This window comes from Uranotaenia lowii, chromosome 3 (genome assembly GCF_029784155.1).
Source record: "Uranotaenia lowii strain MFRU-FL chromosome 3, ASM2978415v1, whole genome shotgun sequence".
Taxonomy (NCBI): Eukaryota; Metazoa; Arthropoda; class Insecta; order Diptera; family Culicidae; genus Uranotaenia; species Uranotaenia lowii.
The window spans coordinates 245,838,307-245,857,508 of NC_073693.1; the positions used below are offsets into that span (position 1 = coordinate 245,838,307).

Genomic DNA, 19,202 nt, shown 5'->3' on the forward strand with positions numbered 1-19,202 from the left:
GAACGAACGAACGAACGAACAATGATGATAGGGGCGTTGTTATTGCCCGTTTACACTCTACTCTTCAACTAAAGGGGTGGGGGCTCTTCAGTCAGGCGCATGCCCATCATCAGGCAGCAGCGGTTGGTTTGAAACAACTCGAATGAACTTGTGTGCTGCCGTTTTCCCCTACTTTCGAGTTTTGATTCCGAATTCGGGTAGCCAAACGAACGACCGATCAGCAAGTGAGTGAGTGAATGAATCACATGATGGGGTGGGTGAGTCACTTTAGTGGGTGCGTGTGGTGCGCATGTTGCTTCTCGGTTGAGCAGGGGTAAATGTACCATAAACCATTGCATTGCTGGGTCGAATCCTTACTAACGACAACAGCTGGAGACGGGTAGAAAATTTTCCTTAAGTAATTTGCCTCCCCGGTGTGTTCATTTGTTTGCTTTGGGTTCGACGAATGATGAGTGCTGTAAAGAGTTTGTGAGGGTTACATTTTTTTTCGTTCTCGAGAAGACGTCATTCGTGCAGACAGGACGGTTCACGACTGAGTCCAGAACTTTATGTTGCCTTTTTGTTTTGTTCTCTGCTGGCCGTCTTTACTTTGACAAACGATAGAAGAGTGCGGTACGAGTTGTCGGTACTCCTCAAGCCTATGTGTGTGCGATATTGGTACATACAAGTTCTATGTTTGGTCTGAGGATTTACTCGGTTTTTCTCATATTTTCTTTTCGCTATGTTTCAGGCGAGAACGATACGACGTATGATGTGGCCGTTGCTGCGTTCAAGTTACCAGTTGTCGTGTCACCACAAGCGAGTGTACAACAAGCAGCGAGCGATAACGGCAGCAGTTGCCAGATCAGACATCAGCGACATCAGATCGAAGATCATTCGACGATCGATAGCGGTGCGGAAAACTCACAGGAGAATCCCAAGGAAGTAGTAAGTGAAAGTGAACAGAGTGGTGCTTGTAAACAATCCGATAACGAATCGTCCGGTAGTAGTGTCGTGCGAGATAAGACCGGTAGCTTATCAAGTCAGTTCGCGAGCCGCAGTGTAGGTGGTGGCGACCACACGAGTGATTCTATGATTTACCCAACGATAAGAACTAACGAGGAGCATGTAAACACTCCTTCGGTGATAACGTCCAGTTCAAAACAGCTGCAGGAGAGTGCCCAGAAATACGAAACATTGGCAAGCGTGAATGCTCAGGTGCATCCAGCCCAGAGTTCACCGCCGCGATATTCGACACTTCAGTCTGTGATAAGCCCCAACCTCCATCAACAGCTGGTTCCACCTTACTTCGGTTACCAGGAGCCAGTGTTCAGCAGCTGGCCGTATGATCTTTCCTATAAGGCTGCTAACGATATCGGCCGACATCCGTATCATCACGAGCAGCACGAGTCGGAAAACGGTGAGCGAGCTTTGAGCCATCACCACGAACACCATCAGCGGAACGTCTACGACGAGTCGCATCCGAATTCGCACGATCCGCATCAGCGCTCAAATTTAAATTTAAGTCTTAATCCAATTAGTAGTGAATCGGCAGCCATGAGAAGTAGTCTGCTATCGCTGTATCCCTCGCCCCTGGCGCAACATGTCGGCGAAGATCTGCACCATCAGGGCGGCGTAGGTCATCCACATCATCACAGCACAGCGATCGACGAGGTGATCGCCGATACGCTAAAAGATGAAAATTGTGCTATCGATCACTACCTCACCCTCGGTGCCGGTGGAGCCGATCTGTCCGAGGATTCGCCCCAACATCACCATCACGATCTGCACCATGACTTGAAAGACTACAGTGCCGTTTATCATAACAACAATGATAAGAGTGTCATCAATTTCAACCATAACCATCATCATGACCATCACCATCAATCGAACGCACACCACAATGGCGGCATCGGTGGTGCGAACAGCAGTGGTGGCGAGTCGCGAAGTCCCTCGGGCTACTCGCACGAGGAGCTGAACAACAGCTTCACGAACTTGACTCAGTTGATTAACGTACCTCGATCGAGCGATACCAGCACCTCGGCGGCTGTTGCAGTGGCTACGGCGGCCGCAGCGAACATGTACCATCAACAGCAGCAGCAGCACCACCACCATTCCTCGTCTTCGCCGGTACATGGAGGAGATCCCTCGGCCGCGCTGATGCAGCACGGGACGAGCATCTACGATACGCTGCATGGCAGCGGCTCCGGCATTCCGAGCAGGTGAGTTACGAGACAGAAATCTTATCAAAAAGAGGAACAATTCTTTTTGTCTTAAGCATTCTTATTTTTTAATGTGCAATGATTGCCGTTTGCATATTTGCATTAACATTGGGGTTTGCTGCAAAATGCCAAAGAAGCGTGAGTGCATAAAAGCTCTTTGGAGAACAAACACCCCTCAAAGTTTTCGTTTTGCCATTTTCCATATTTTTTCCGAAAGCTGCTGTTTTCATTCGACCGGAAAAGTGTAAAAATCTTTAAACGTCAAATTTTTAGAAGTCACCTTCTGAGTTATTTATTCAAAACTTAAGATTTTGTAAACTCTGTTCCAACTTTGGCTAAAGCGCCCTTCCTTAAAAATAGCTCAAGCTACCGAAAGTCTCATAGTTACTTAATGTTGAGCATAAAAAGTTCACATTATGGCTGAGTAAAAAGTACACGAGAAAAGTAAAAATAAGTTCTCTTGAGTGCTTGTTTTAGACTGTTATACGAACTTCAAAAGTTAAATTAAAGTATTATTGAGTAATTTTGTGCTTCCTATGCTCCTTTGACAATGTATTAAACCTCAAATCCAACATCATCTTGAGCTTTGAACGAAGTCCTTTGGTTCGTTTTCTCCTTCAACTTGAGCATCGTCATAATCAACTCATTGATAGACTTATCTTTCAAATTACTCTAACAATAAGGTCGAATCAGGTAGAATAGCGACCAAGCACAGGATTATCTTATAAGTTGAACGCATAAGTTTTCCACCTTGGACTACGGACTCTTCACTAACCGTTGCGATAAATTGCACCGTTTTATAAGTTCATTTGCGTCCAAAACTTCGAAAGTATCCTGAAAAAAATGAGTGTCACAAAAAGAAAGAAAAATATGAATGAAAACTTACGATTTTCTTGTAATAGCCTCCTTTTTCATTTTGCTTTGCATCCTCACACAATTTTCCGTATTTTTTTGTTTAATTCTTCTATAACTCTTCTTGGTTTGACAGTTTAAGAGGTTTTCTTTCTAAACTGTTGAAACAAGTAGAAAGGAAATTATGGTGCAAAATGTATTTCACCAAAATATCATTAAACTTTATACTCACGTTTATTGAATTCCAAACCTTAGAGCAAGTTCACTGGTGTTGGGAAAAAGTGGTAGAAATTTTGTCACTTTTAGCACTATTTGAAAATTTTGCCATGTAAAAACATTTTCAAGATATGTGGCCTTCAAGTTTTTTTTTAAGAACACGTGTTGTAGTTTCGCATACTGTGATGCAAAAAAAGCAATATTTCTATCACATACGGCAGAAATAGAAACAGTGTTGTAAAAAAATACAACGCCAAAAGATCTTTATAACATTTTTGCATGGTAAAATTTTCATTATGTCAAAATTTCTACCCCTTTTTTCCTAACAGCAGTGAACTTACTCTTACTGAATCTAATTCCTTGATTGGTTTTGTATCTTCTGGTAAAAAGCCTACTTTGAGAAAGAAAAATCCTAAATTCATTTAAATTGATGTTCTGAACATCGATATTTTAAGAATCGCCCATGGTAACGTGCTCAGCTTTCACCAAGAGAGTTCAGGTTCAAATCGCCAAGCAATGCAGTTTCGAAGTTCAAATTTAGTTGGATATCAACAATACCAAAAATACACAATAAAAAAGGAAATTTAGTTCCTAAACCATTTTTTTCACTCATGAACATTACACAAACTCGAAAAGATCATAAACTTTACTAATATGATCCAAAATTCATCATAATCAAAGATTGAAATCAATTTTACTCCCAGTAGGTTATTAATAAAATATTCAGAATTATGATTCTTATTTAGATATTTTAGATATTTAGATTTTATATTAAGATATTCAGATATTTTAAATCAATATTTTCGAAATACAGAAAACGATAGCGACTTAAAATGTTTGACTAAAAACAGAATTTCAAGCTTTGGACATAAAGAAATAGAATATATAAAATATTACCCCAGATTTAAAAAAAAAATTAAATCGAAATTTAACAAAAATAGAGATTAGGTCTGAAATTAACAATTATCAAAAATTATTATTCCAAATGATAACAATTGTTTGTTATTTTGAATTTACATTTCTTTTCTTTATTTTCAATTGAAAGGTTGATTGAAAAATTCCTTTGTTTTTATCAGAATTTAAAAATAATATTCAATCACTTCTTAAAATGTGACTTTTTTTATTAGGGAAGAAATTACCATTTTGAACCTTACAACATTTATTGTTAACACATAGATGATGATTGAATTGTGTTTGATAAAAAATAAATTATTCAATTTCATTTCACGCGTGCCAGTGATCAAAGTCAGAGCAAAAAATCAGTTTTAAATTCAAATTCTTCCAGTGATCAACATAAAAGGCTACAACAGTATGTTTTTATTTCATTAAGTTCTAATCGATTCCATAAAGGTTAATTGAAGCAATAAAAGTAAGGGGCACGTTTATAAATATTCAAGCGCAATTAAAGTTGTAAACTTTCAAGCTTTGAGTTACCGTCAATTGAAAAATTTGGATCCTGGACCTCTAAAGGAAGAAAGGTAGAAACTTTTTTTTTTTTTTTATTATAACCTACATTTATAGGCTTTTAAAAAGATGTTTGCAGAACACAAGATGTTTGCAGAACACAAGAATTGAAAAACGAAGACAAACTTATGAAAAATATTTTAAAAATGTCATAAATTTGACAATTAAATTCAATGAATTTAATTGAAAACTAAAATAAAATGTAAATTCAATTTATCGGCCTTATCGGCAAAAGTTATGTTGTTTTAGTCAGAACATTTCAAGTTGTTGAAAATCAAACTTCGTTATTAGTAACAAATCATTCCTCCTTACTTTCTATACGCCTGTTATTTCAATAATCTTGAAATGTTCTTATTAAAAGAATATAACTTTCTCCGATAATTGAAATATAATATGAAGGTGAAAATAAAAAAGTTGGTGCCTATGTTTCAATGATCTTTTGTCAGATTTTATAAATCATTGAAATTATTATACTCTTTTCAATTTAGAAATAATATGTTGATGATGTATGATCTAAAAAAGTAAAATTTTACTTTTTTTTTTTTTTGAAAAATAACAAATTTATTGAAGTTTGCAAAATGTTTTGTATTTTGCCAAATAAAAAATTTAAGAATTTAAAAAAATAATCTTAAACTCAATTTAGTTAGGCAATACTTCTTTTAAAAATCTTTCACAGAATTGGGAAAAGTTGAAAAAATTCAAAACAGATGTCACACAGATGTCAAAATTAATTGAGCTCTGGGAGATAGTGTATGAAAACCTTTATTTTAAAATTTGTTGTAATGTTTTGAAGTTTTTCTCTTCAAAAAAGTGCAGTTTTTAGGTAATTTTGACCTATTTTCAAAAGTTTCAAGGCATCAATACTGTTCAAAACTTACTATAAATCTTACACATCAGAAAAAAAATGTTAATTTTGGGCTCTGGTGTTATTTATCAAAACTCCTTTCGAATGTGAACATGAAGAAATGGAAACACAAAGTAAAAAAGAGGCTAAAATTTATTTCTTGAAGAATATTTTGTATCTATAAAAAAATTGTAATGTTATGAACGATTTTTTGTTATTATAAAAGTGATCAGAAATAAAGTTAGGATCAACTTGTTAAGATGCACTTTTTAATGAAAACCAGTGAAGGTAGGGTTTTTGTTAGTCAAAATTTGAGTTTTGATACAAAAAATTTGCGAAAAACTGTTAACTGAAATTCACAATCAAAAATTAGTTTCAGTTCTTGAATGTCATATAGTGTCCTAGAATGAAATGTCTTAGGCCTTTAGTGATTTAGGATAAAATACCGTCGAAGGCAAGCCTATTTTCTGAAAAGCTTGTAAACACTTATTTTTTAACACTTTTTGGGATCAAGCTATTTAACACTATTGATGTTTTAAACATAATTTCAGTATCTGAAGCAATATTTTCGTAAAATTTCAATTTCATAGAAAAACGGTAGAAACTGATATTTTTTCATACAACGAAGCTGTAATTTTATAAAAATCTATATATCAGTTCTTCCATAAGAAAAACTTCATCATATCTATCATCATTCGAGATCTTCAATTCTCTCTTAAGACGTTGATTAGAGCTTAAATTTAATGTTTAAATGATACAAATCATAAATTTATTCTATTTTTGCTATTTTTTGGGAGAGGGGCATTTTTTTGAGTTTCTGAACGTATAATTTTTAAAGGTCAAAAGGTATAAAACCTTCTATGAATTCAATAAAAAAAATAAGTTTGTAAATTCATAAAATTCTTTCATACCTTATATTGAAAGCGTATAATCCTCAAAATGCATTGATGACAGATATCTTGTTTTGTCCGCCATTTCGGTTTCTTTGTCATTCATTTGGAAAAAAAAGGAAACAACTAATTTTCTTAGTTTCCAAAGTTTCGGCCGTGATCTTGGCCATCATAAGCCATTTCATCAAATGACCGTGGGCGCATATAGGAACACTTCCTCCTACTTAAAATTTACATTTTTCCAAAAGTCAATTGCGATTAGTTTTTAACACCTATTTGATTCACAGGAAGCTTTTATATATCTCACTTCCACTCTTATGTAATGTCTTCTGAGAACTAATTTTTCTTTATGAAATCAGTTTTAAAAGTTTCATAAAGGGTTTTATGAACGTTATTTAGTTGCCTTTAGGGGTAATATATCCCTTTCCGAAGTATGCTGTCGAATAGGCATTGGAATTTTGGCATTGAAAAACATTCAATTCAGTTGACATCACTGGTGGTGTCTAGCGAAGTATTGCTTGAAAAGTAGTCATGCAATACCGCATTAGGCACTAGCAGTGATGTCAGTTGAATTGATTGGTTTTCAATGCCAAAAGACAAGCCCCTATTCAAAAGCCAATTACTTTTTTACGTAATAAGATACGAAGTTATGGTTTTCGACAAAGTTGTTCAACGTAAATTTTTTTTAAGAATTTATAAATTGGCACAAAAATCATTAGCAGGCTCGGCTCTTCAAAACAAACAAAAATGATGTTGATTTTCCAAAACGAAGTTTAAAATTTTCAAACATAAACATAAAATTCAAAAGCTACTCATGTAAACATTACTTAATAACTATGCAGAAAATCATGGATGAGTTTTGAACCAAAACGAAGCTTTTAAAACCCCAGGGTTCAAGAAATTCAAGAATTACCTGACATCGACTCAGTCTAATGAGACAGCGGATTTCAAACTTTTCGCTCAGAGCGATATTTTAGATCTCACCGTCCCTAAGGATATCTCAACACAAATTTATTCTGATATGCAGCGAAAATTGGTAGCTTGTAGCCCTTGAGATACACAAGACAGAATATATACATTAGACTGTCCCAAATTTGTATGGGAAATTCAGAACCAGTAAAATGTTATGCGCTGTAGGCTAAAATTGATCCTAGTCCTAGTACAAGATCTCATGCCAAATTTGGGCCAGATCGGATCACGGGAAGGGGTCGCTCAACGAGCCTGAAGTTTGTATGGGATTTTGAGACATTTTGTACGGGAGAAACATGAAAAATCAGTTTTTCATCAATAACTTTGGTTTCCTTCGGCCGATTTATTTTGAAAACGGGTTTTCTTGAAGCCCAAATTATGACAAAAATTTCATCTGCAATTCGTTTCGAATTAAGATAAAAAAGTTATTAGGCTTCAAAAATGGGCTAACTTTTTTAAGGGCGGTATTCATCATTCTTAATGAGTCGGGGCGTTCGAACATTTCATCGCAGCATAAACCGTGATGAATACCACTCTTAAAAAAGTTACCCCATTTTTGAAGCCTAATAACTTTTTTATTTTAACTCAAATCGATTTGCAGTCTTCGGATGAAATATTTTTCATAAATTTGGGCTTCAAGAAAATCCGTTTTCAAAAGAAATCGGTCGGAGGTAACCAAAGTTATTGATGAAAAACTGGATTTTCATGTTTCTCCCGTACAAAATGTCTCAAAATCCCATACAAACTTAAGGCTCGTTGAGCGACCCCTTCCCGTGATCCGATCTGGCCCAAATTTGGCATGAGATCTTGGACTAGGACTAGGATAAATTTTAGCCTGCAGCACATAACTTTTTCAAAAGTCGGGTCATTTGGAGCACTCCAATATACATACAGTTTTATATAGGTTTTGTGTAGCCGCTTGAATAGCTTCCTTGAAACGGTTTCTCATTGAAATACGCTGTATAACCTTTACATCTTTTAAATGTCGCCTGATTTTGCTTAGTGTAAATTGTTGCTTGGCTCACAATTTAGGTCATAGTAATTTTAAGAAATTCACTATGGGGATTTCATAAAATTTTGCTTAGGAGAAGAGCACTAACAAAGGGCGGGACAATTTAAAAATATGTCCCCAAACGGGGGTACAACTATAGCTATAGGTAAATGGTAGCGTTAACCGAAGAAGCTCACATTCTGTAGAAACCACATTCACATGAGCCGTTGACCGCATTCACTAGGTATGAGCTCCCGGTTTCGTCGTCGGTTGCGTTCTAGTTTCCTGGAACAATCCGCGACATTTAGCGACCCATGCCATGCCATGGACGGTATGCGTCTCTGCGATGCTTATGCAAAACAACAAAACAACAGTCGTAAACCCACATAAAATAGTATGGAAATGAGGGAGTCACGCGGTCGGTGGTGCTGAACGAGAAATGCGCGTACCGTGGCATAACTTTCCCGTCCGCGACGACGAACGCCTCAATAACTGCTGACCTAAGGTGTTGAAATTTCTGATCCCCCGGGGCTTGAACCGAATCGAATCGGAACGGCTGTGACGCGGACTAATTTGACTCCTGTGAGGCCCCACTAGTGCTGGCCTCCATTTATGTGAAGTTTAGGAACAACAACAACTGGCCGTTGTTGATTGTTTATGTTTAGTAGAGCTTCGCGATCTACAATAATGCCGGCATGTCTACGGTGGTTTGAAATAAAATTTTCAACGTTTTTCCACCCACATCTTTGCCAAAGACCAATCTTGCGCAAATGTGCCTTCAGAAGACTGTTTGAGAAGAGCTGGAAGCGGTAGTGCTCAACAGCCACGTTCGTTGTTGGCGTCTCTCGAAAGTGACCCCAAAGTCACGTTACAAGAGTCTGACTTACTGAACAGACGCCATCCGTACTTAGTTATTAGTTACTTACATTCATCAAGAAGATCTAACAATCATTCTTCGACGGCGAATAGTTAGGCGATGATGACTGATCGAGTATTTCAATTTCATTCATGGAAACATTGTCCGTCCGAATCTTTGTGACATTCACCTAAACACACATTGTTGACATTACGGCTGGGCGGGCATGTTCCGATTTCGTCTAGTCATACCTGTCAACTACCTACTTAAATAGACGCGGAGAGGCTAGACTGAAATTGGATCACGTCATCGCACAAAGCCCCAGCGCTGCTGCTCGAGCTCGAGTAACGTTTCCTTGGAACTACACTGGAACTGGAATTTGTACCTCGCTCTTAGTGCTGTTTATTGTATTTAGCTTCATTCCAGAATCAAATCTTGGTTACACATAATCAATATTCTGAAACACTTAGAAAATAATTTGATAGGGGGATCTCGAAATGTAATTCAATTTTTCAAAAGCTTAGAAGAGGTCAAAGCGGTCCATCGTTAAGGCATGTTGATGCGAAATTAATTGCATGTCTTCATTATAGACGCAGTCCAAAATTTCGAATTATTTCTACCAGTGGCATTTTTTTTTATTCTTCTCTCAAAACTTTCGAGAGCAGTTCAGCGTTCAATTTCTCAATTGCTATACCTGGGTGGTTGGTGGTGGTATTGATAGTTTCGAGTTGAATGTCTATTTCTCATAATACTATCACTTCTTCCGTTAAGGCGTCATTCATAAACGTAACGCAAAAAATCAGCATGTTCAACCCCTACTCTCCGTATGCCGCAAATCGATACAACGGCTTTCCGACAGGATTTGAACCCGCAGTTCCCGCTTCAGTACAGCGGCGCGTTAGCCAAATACACCACGGTTAACGTGACGAAATAGACTCCAGCATGCGTACATGTCGAGCTCCATCGGTCGACTGCTGGATCTTCTATCGATTCAAGGTTGCCAACATTTTTCCTTAAATCAGGGAACTGGTGAAATTAAAATCAGGCAAAATAAGGCTAGGATAAAGTAACGGAAATTTCACTAAAAGCGATGACCTTTTTTTTTGATCACCGTTCCCCATTTTCTTTCTAATTAATATGTTGGTTGAATAATTCTACTGAATCAAAACATCTAAGCAATCGAAACGTTCCCTTTTTTAAATAAGAATTCAAGGGAATCTTTCGATTGCTTGGATTCAGACACATTTCCACTTTTTCACCTCAGCAATGGTATCTAATCCAGTTCCTCACTACATATTTTTCATCACATCCGCAAAAATCAGGCTAAATCAGGCATGTTTTCAAAAATCAGGCAAATTCAATGGCTTATCAGGTTATCAGGCTGAGCCTCGAAAAATCAGGCAATACCTGAAAAATCAGGCACATTGGCCTCTCTGCACCCCATGTATAAATATCTCGCATGTGTTCTTTGCCCACTATTGATCTCTCTGTTGTTTCTCCATCACCACCAGTGATGCCACATTAAAATCGGTATTTCTAATCCCAAAAATCGGCATTCTGTATGAAATTTCCAAAAATCTGTATAAATACTGAATTTGTTTTCTCGAAGCATTTTATACAAGTTTATTGAAATTGCAATTTTTTTTTAAAAATTTATAAAAATATTGTCGGTCATAACAATTAATTAGAAATTTCATGTTTTTAGCTCTTCCAATATGTTCAAGAGACGTATGATCCTGCGTCGTTAATCTCCTGTTTAAATTATTAAAATTTCTTGTTCTCCATGCAAGTTGTAAGAAATGCTGAAACAAATCCAGAAACCGGGCAAAAACTGGTCAAAATTTAGGCGTTATTATATAAAAAAGCAAAGAAAAAGTGCAAAAAAAATGAAATTAATATTTTATTAATGTAATTGCAGACTTCCAAAAACTTTTTAGAACACTGAAATATTTAAAGGTTTATAAAAGTAAATCAGCGAAATTAATTGAAACAACCGTTGAAAATGTCCATACCGTTAATCGATTTTGCTGAAACTTACTCAAAAACTTGGATTTTTTTTTGGTTTCTTTGTGAAAATTGTGAAAAAATCCGGGCAACATCCGGACTTTTTTCACGATGTCCGGGCAACCGGGCCGGACCGGACTTTCTCGAAATTTCGCATCAAATATCCGGGCAAACCCGGATAAAACCGGGCAATCTGGCAAGCTTAGTTTATACATGTTTTTGATATGATGTTTCTTTAACTGTTAGGTAATCAAAATTAAGTTCATTTGTATTTGCTTGAAGGATTCAGGAAGGATTCAAATACATATTTTTTTTTAAATAACTTTTCTCATAAGAAACTTTACCAATTGTTATTAAACTTTGCATCAATCATAAGTCAGGCTTAATCAACCTCTGGTTAGCAATTTGACATTGGCGTAGTATCGCGATTTTAAAACATAATATTTTTTTGTTAAAGAGACAGCTCACTGCGGCTCTATTCTTTTTTCATTCCAAGCACTATGATCATCAAGTATTTGTATGTTACTTAGCTCTTTATACTGAATACTATTTATCGCGTGCACTTATATAGGTTCCTAAGTTTTAAATATACATCTTCGAAATATGGTCTATTAACGTCTAAAACTGCTATAATCTCTAATCTACCATGTGGTATTTGATGATCAAGATTCGATCTCAAGACAGTTGGCATAGAAAACAAAGATGATATTTACTGCGTTGAGACTTGCTGGCTAATAAGATACTAGGAAAGGATAGTATGAAATTAAAAAAAAAAATGGAAGAACGATAGTTTTCGATACATTTTGATACATATTTATTTCGCCAAATATCGTAGGCTACATACATATATATTCTTAAACCTAGGAGTTACAATCTTAATATTAACTTACATACTACAATGTTAGGTTCTTCAATGTCTATTGCCGTAAAAAGCACTTTTTAGCTGCTGTTTAGACATAGTAAAGTCTATGTTCTGGTAGTTTTTATTATAATTCTGCATTAGACAATTGATTGGACTATTTTTTCCATAATCAGTTCGAGCAGAGGTTAAGAAGATCACCACCTATCGACTCGGGATTTTAGACGAGTTCGCACATGGTTGCTTGTATCGGATTTGCCGCTACCTACGGTAAGGTTGCCAATATGCCTGATTTTTCAGGATTTGCCTGATTTTTGGAGGCCCAACCTGGTAACCTGAGAAGACTCCGATTTTCCCTGATTTTTTGAAATAAGCCTGATTTTCTCTGATTTTTATGAATATGATGGAAAATGAGTAGAACGGAACTGCATTAGAGTAATGAGTGGAGGTCAAAAGGTGGATTGATGACCAAAAAAGGTCCTCACTTCGGCCGAAATTTCCGTTAAATCATGCATCCTGATTTTTATTTCTCATGTCCCTGAATTTTGAAATAAAATGTTGGCAACCCTGCAACCCCGGTCCTATAAAGAAGCAATCAGTGCTGCTCGAGGTTCCGAGAAGACCAGTTACACATGGAGGTGTAGCTCTGTTGAAATCTAACCTAATGTTCTGGGTTCGTCTTGGTAGGTACATCTTCGTACCTGAAAATTATCACATTCTCGAAGTTGATGAAAAGTATTTATTGGAAAAACATGAGATATCATAGAAAGAAAGAACGTAAGCCGTAAATATAATGAATTTTTCGAAACAGATACAACGGCTCACCGACCCAGGACCTGAACTAGCAATTTCTGCTTCAGTACAACGGCGCGGTAATTTTTGTCCTTTTTTGTTAATTTTCAACGTTCAATATTTAATGATCTTGCCAAACTGGTTTTAAATGTAATAAAAGAAATTTCATGCAGCTCCTCAGGTCCTTCCACTATTCCAATTTTTGTTCTTCAACCTCCTTTATTTGGTAGGGTTCCGAGCCATTTGTCCTAGACACGCTTTCTTATGGAAAATGTCTCTATTTTTATATATAAAAAGTTATTACAAATTGACAATAAGAATAACACCAAAACTATAGGGAAGAATGGGATGATGATCTTATTATTTTTTTTATTCATTTCAGGGACTTCCTTCATTCTGGGATCCCTAGCCTTATGAACTTAGATCCTTAGATAAAAAAATTCTAAAAGTTTGTTTACAGCCCTAGAGTCATTGGATACTTAACGGCAGAAATTTCTATATTGGAGACAAACTAAATGTTTTAAGTCCTATTACCAGGCACTCATTGGATAAACATTAGTTTTATTGGATAAATTGGTATTGTTAAGTTGTTCTGCGCTAAACAACGATCACGATTCAACCCCTCATGAGGGTCCAGATACAGCAAGTGCGGTTTTCCACCTTACAACCAAAATTATAATTTTTTTTATCAAATTTCGCCGATTGAGTAAGGTTATTTAAGAATAACAATCTTGACTCAAAATTGATGCGAAACCCTTGAAAACTAATCCCAAATTCAGCATTCTGCTACAATTTTTAAAAAATTTCTCACTTGTTGATAAAAATTAGCTCTGGATTTTAAATTTCAAATGACAATTAAACTCATTCCGGCAGTTCTGGTTACTCAAATCAAAATTTTATTTCTGTTTTCGTTTTCATATTAACGATTCTGTATCCACTTTAGAATTTTTGATCAACAGCTCGAACCATCATTAGAAATTGGAAATGACATGCTGTTATGAATATTCAAAATTTGATTCTAGCTTTTCGAAACTCATAGAAAAAAAGTTAGATAATAAGTTTTCGAATGTAAAAAAGAAAATAAGAATCCATTTTGAATTTTCGTTTCATATTCAGATTCAAAGTTCTTTAACTTAATTATGATGAAGAATTCAAACTTACAATCCATGAAAACGGCGATCAAAAATTGAAAAATCAGAATCAGATACCGTAATCCGAGGTAAGATTGATAACTTTTTTCAATATTTTTCGATTATTTTTCCCGTTAAGGGGAATGTGGCATGTTTCTTATTTTTAAAACCAGTACTAGACACCTATGAACGGAAAACATGGTTGCAGAAATTTATTGGACTACTTTAAATTTGTTTTAAAAATCGATTTCGTCGCTGTTCAGGAGTTGATGCTTTGGGGTTACATTGATCAGTCTCTATTTCGACGGTTTTAACGAATTTTCTTGATCATAAAGGATACAAAGCACCTTCATAATTGTTTACAAAGTCTGATTTATCAATTTACCTTGCGTTTTAACAGTTTCTCTTAAAAACATTTATAATCGATAAAAACAATGATGCTGCATACATCTAGGGGCAAAAATTATAATAATTGCTAAATAGTTTTAGCATCAAAATACAAATGAAATTTTCCCTTCACACATTCCCCTAGGCCAATGTGGCCATATAATATGAGCGCAGTGAGTTAAAGAGCCGCAGCTTTACATCAAAAGAGCCGCAGTTTGCCGACCTATGCCTTTGGTCCATTTTCATTTTTCTTCAAAGTTAATCGTTTGATAGGATTCCTATCTATTTGTCTAATAAGGGCTTATTCTTGGAAAATGCACTTACTTTTTAAATATCAAAAATTTATAATTTAATAACTTTAAAAATAGCACTATAACTTTGCATATACACAAAATAAAAGTTGTTCTTTCACATTCAACCACCCTTTTACTTCTAAACACATTTTGTTATCATCAGGAGAGCTGTTTGTTTGCGTGCCTTGGAAAAAATAGATATTTTAAGATTTTGAAATTACATTTCTACTAACAGAAAACAATCTCAAATACAATCAAAATTTTGTTCATTTGATACTCAAATTAAAGGCTTTCAAACGTAGAAAACAGTTTTCAAAAATCCAAACTATGGACTAAGTTATTGATGATAATGTGAAAAAAAATATTGATGGTCAAAGTTACCCCGTTTTACGGTACATAATTCAAAATTCATAATCAAATTCAGATTCGCAAGTCCGATAAATTGAAACAAAACATCAGAATTTAAATTGCAGAGCTCTGAAATTTCACTTCTAGGTTTATATTTAAAATTCTGATCTTGAACATTAACTCAGAAATCTTTTTTTTTTGTTCATTTAAGAATCGTATTGAAATTCGGAAAATATTCAAATTTGCAATTTTGAATTTAGATTCAAAATTCAGATTCAGAAATAATTAAATTTCAGATTCAGCTAATAAATGAGTTTGATGAGTTTAATATCAAGATGACTATAAACTAAATCACAATAGCTGAAGAATTCAAATCGCAAGAGATCGCAGATTTACAATTTAAATTTTTCATTAAATTTCAAAATTTTAAATGTTATTTAAAAACAGTTTGTATTCACAATTCAGCTGAAACTTAAGGTTTTAAGTAGAATTTGAGTTTATATTGAAAGTTTTGTTTAATTGAAAAATTGTTTTAACAAATTTTCCCCAGAATTTTAGCTAAGCAATTGATTTTTGTCTAAACATTATTTGCTGAAAAAGAAACATGTTATTTTAACGTAAGAAATCCGCAGTGAATTTCATAATTCTTCAGTGTATTGTTTAACTTTATTGATATCGGTTTTAAATAAAACTTATCCTATGCTCAAATCAAATAAAGTCAATCGATCAGATTCTTGAGCAAATAAAAAAAAATTCTACCATCGATGAAAGTAAGTTCCTTTTTAGTAACTAAAAAATGAAGGCTTTACAAATACAAATGCTAACCTAAGCTTGTCTGGTTTTATCCGGGTTTGCCGTGATATTTAAAAAAAATTAAGAGAAGTCTGCTCCGGTCCGATGCCCAATGCTTGTTTTTCATTGAAAAAAGCCCGGATTTTGCCTGGATTTTTTCACACAAATTGTGTTGTAAATTTTTGTTCATTTATGCGTCCAAACCGTAATTTTTTCAGCAAGTTTTATGAAATTAATCATGAAAGATTTTTGGAAGCCTAAGACACGATTTAAGATCTGCTGTAAAATTTTTATGAAATTTTTTTTTCAAATTTTTATTTTATTTTTTAGAGAATTTCCTGGATTTGACCAAGATTGCCCGGAAAAGGTCCGAATTTTGGTCAAATAGTCTAGATTTGTTCGGCCCGGATACGTGTGGTTAAAAATTATGACAACCTTAAGCTAACCATTACTGTAAAAATTTTTGGACGTATTTTATTTAATTTGAAAAACAAATGCCTTATGTTAAAGAACTAAAAAGTGAGTAATCCTATAAAACCCATTAATTTTTTTTTTCAAAAGTTTCTTTAATCAATGCATTGTTTGAGCAAAAAATATCACAAAAAAAATCAGTGAACTCCTTCCACCCCCCACCCCCCCAGGGAAAATATTCAGTTAGGCTTCTGCTTTTCCAAATCCGTATTGCCGGGCCTTACGCTTAATCCCTGCCATCCGATTTTGTACAGCCACCTTATCCACCTTCTTCGCCGCAGAAAGCCAGTTTGCCTTGAACTGCTGCTCGTCCTTAGCAGTTTGTTTGGTCTTCTATAGATTCCGCTTGACAATAGCCCAGTATTTCACAATTGGGCGGAGCTCTGGCGTGTTGGGAGGGTTCTTGTCCTTGGGAACCACCTGCACGTTGTTGGCGGCGTAACACTCCATGGTTTTTTTTTACCGTAATGGCAAGATGCCAAATCCGGCCAAAACAGTACGGAACAACCGTGTTACTTCAGGAAAGGCAGCAGACGTTTATTCAAACACTCTTTCACGTTAATTTCTTGGTTGACGGTCCCGGAAGCTATGAAAATGCAGCTTTTCAAGCCACAGGTACAGATGGCTTGCCAAACCAGATATTTCTTCGCGAACTTTGACAGTTTCATTTTGCCGTATAAAACTCCTGTCCCGGAAGCTGCTTGTAGTCGGCTTTGACGTAGGTTTCGTCGTCCATTATCACGCAGTCAAACTTCGTCGTGTACAGCCTGCGGGATCGCGCTTTGGCCGTCGTATTTTGTTTATCATCGCGATTTCGAGTCACTACCTTCTTGTAAGTCGATAGTCCGGCTCATTTTTTGGCTCGATGCATGGTTGTAGACGATACACCCAGCTTATTTGCGGCATCTCGGAGAGAGAGGTTAGGGTTTCGCTTGAAACTACCGGCAACTCTCTTTGTCGTTTCAGCGGCTTCCGGTTTTCGATTTCCCCCCGATCCAGACTTCCTGGCTGTCGACAAACGTTCCCCAAACACTTTAATTACATTTGTAACGGTTGATTTGGCAACTTTGCCAGCTTTGCATGCGAGTAGCTCGGATTTTCGCGATGAGCAAGCAAAATTTTGATACGCTGCTCTTCTATCTTGGACGCAGGGATGCCAGGTATAGAGAAAAAAAATCTGGACAATTATGAAAAAAAGTCTGTGTGTGTCTGTGCATAAGGAAGACCACTAATTTGGTACTAAACAAGAAATTAGACGAAGCCTGTGGGGGAGGGGGGGGGGTAGTTGGGGGGAGAGTTCCTTTGCTATATGGTATTCGGGTTATTTGGTTATTTTCGACTTGAGAACTATATAACAAACACTGTTTCCTACCACGTACCCTTTAAAAAAATATGTTTAATAAATGATTGGTCAAATACTAATGAAAACGAGCGAGATTTCTGTCTAATCTAGCACTTACGGATCAAATCCAATACATGAATATTGATTTCATCACTCAATTTTGGAAGTCTGTAGAATCTGGGCACTCTCAGCAAAAAACTGGGCAAAATCTGTGTCTGCCCAATATCTGGACGAAGGGTCAAAAGTCTTGGTTTTACAGACAAATCTGTGCACCTGGCAACCCAGCTTGGACGGCATTTTGACAACTGAAGAGTGAATTCCAAAATTAAAATTGAAGCAACATTCTACACACACACCTTCAAAATGAGGGGTGTTTAGGTTTTTTAAATGCAAAATTGAAAGAAATACGTCAAGTTGATATTGATCAAATTTTGACCGTATCACCCTTTATGATTATAACCGTTAAATCAACCATAAATATATTTGTCTGGATCAATCTCAAAATTATGATAGAATCAGACAAGAAAAAGTATACGAATCCTTATTAAATCAGTCAGAATAAAGCCAAAGTAAACTGAAAAAGAACTTGTGGAAATGGAAATTCAAACAATTTTTATTATTAACAATTTTTCTGGTACCGATCCGTGAAAGTTGAATTGTGAAAACTGCTAATTCAGCGTTGCAAAAATAACCACTTGAACCATATTTTCATGCTGTTTTAACTATTTTAAGTTCAAGTTATTCTTTTGAGCATCAGATAACGTATTTTCGGGATCAAATATAAAGCTGTCAATTTTTGTTTTGCAATTGGAATTATGATTCCCGTTTTGTAAGAAAATACATCTTCGAGTTTTTAAGCATTTATTATTCCACTCTGTTCACTTCTTTTTATATCATTGACACATTTCATTCCTGTTTTTAAGGATAGTTTTGAAGTTTATACTTTTTTCAAGTTTATTTTCAGAGATAACTGAGGCATATTAGAAAAAATAAATATAAATAATTCATAATTACCTACTTTTACTTTTGAAAAAGGAAAAACCGTACAAATTATTTTGCCTTTCCATTTTTTTCGTTCTTTCGGCACGCATCATTCATGTCAATTAAATTGTTTACTGTCAGAGTCGAGAGCATTTCCGATAAGCTGCCATCCAGGATCAGTCAAAGGCCGACCATTTTTCATCCATCCATCAAACCGTAAAGATCACTGCGATGACCTTCGATGGGCGGAGATTCCCGGTCGTCCCGGGGGGAAAGAATACAGATTCAGAATATGTAGCATGTAAAGATTCTTGCGGCCAGAGTGTGAGACTTCTTTGCGATAATGATGCTGGGAGATGATGATTTTGTTTTGATTTCTTCCAGCCTCAAGAAATCCGAAGCATCTTGTTGGGCGCTATAGCAGAAGAATCTACTGATACTTCTTTGGTTTTTTTTTTCATTCTGTTTCACGATCTACCATTTCTTTGATTTTGATTGGATGGTTGGTGTTCGGTGATCT

At 35.7% G+C, this 19,202-nt stretch overlaps 1 protein-coding gene across 7 annotated transcripts in view; it reads left to right on the forward strand.

Annotated features, from left to right (window-relative positions):
* LOC129751308 (box A-binding factor-like) overlaps positions 1-19,202 on the forward strand; it is a 93,596-nt gene that overhangs the window by 29,733 nt on the left and 44,661 nt on the right. For all 7 annotated transcript variants that reach the window (XM_055746728.1, XM_055746730.1, XM_055746733.1 and 4 more), the window contains exon 2: positions 731-2,201. In XM_055746728.1, the coding sequence (XP_055602703.1) occupies positions 731-2,201 (1,471 nt within the window). The remainder of the gene's footprint in view (positions 1-730; positions 2,202-19,202) is intronic.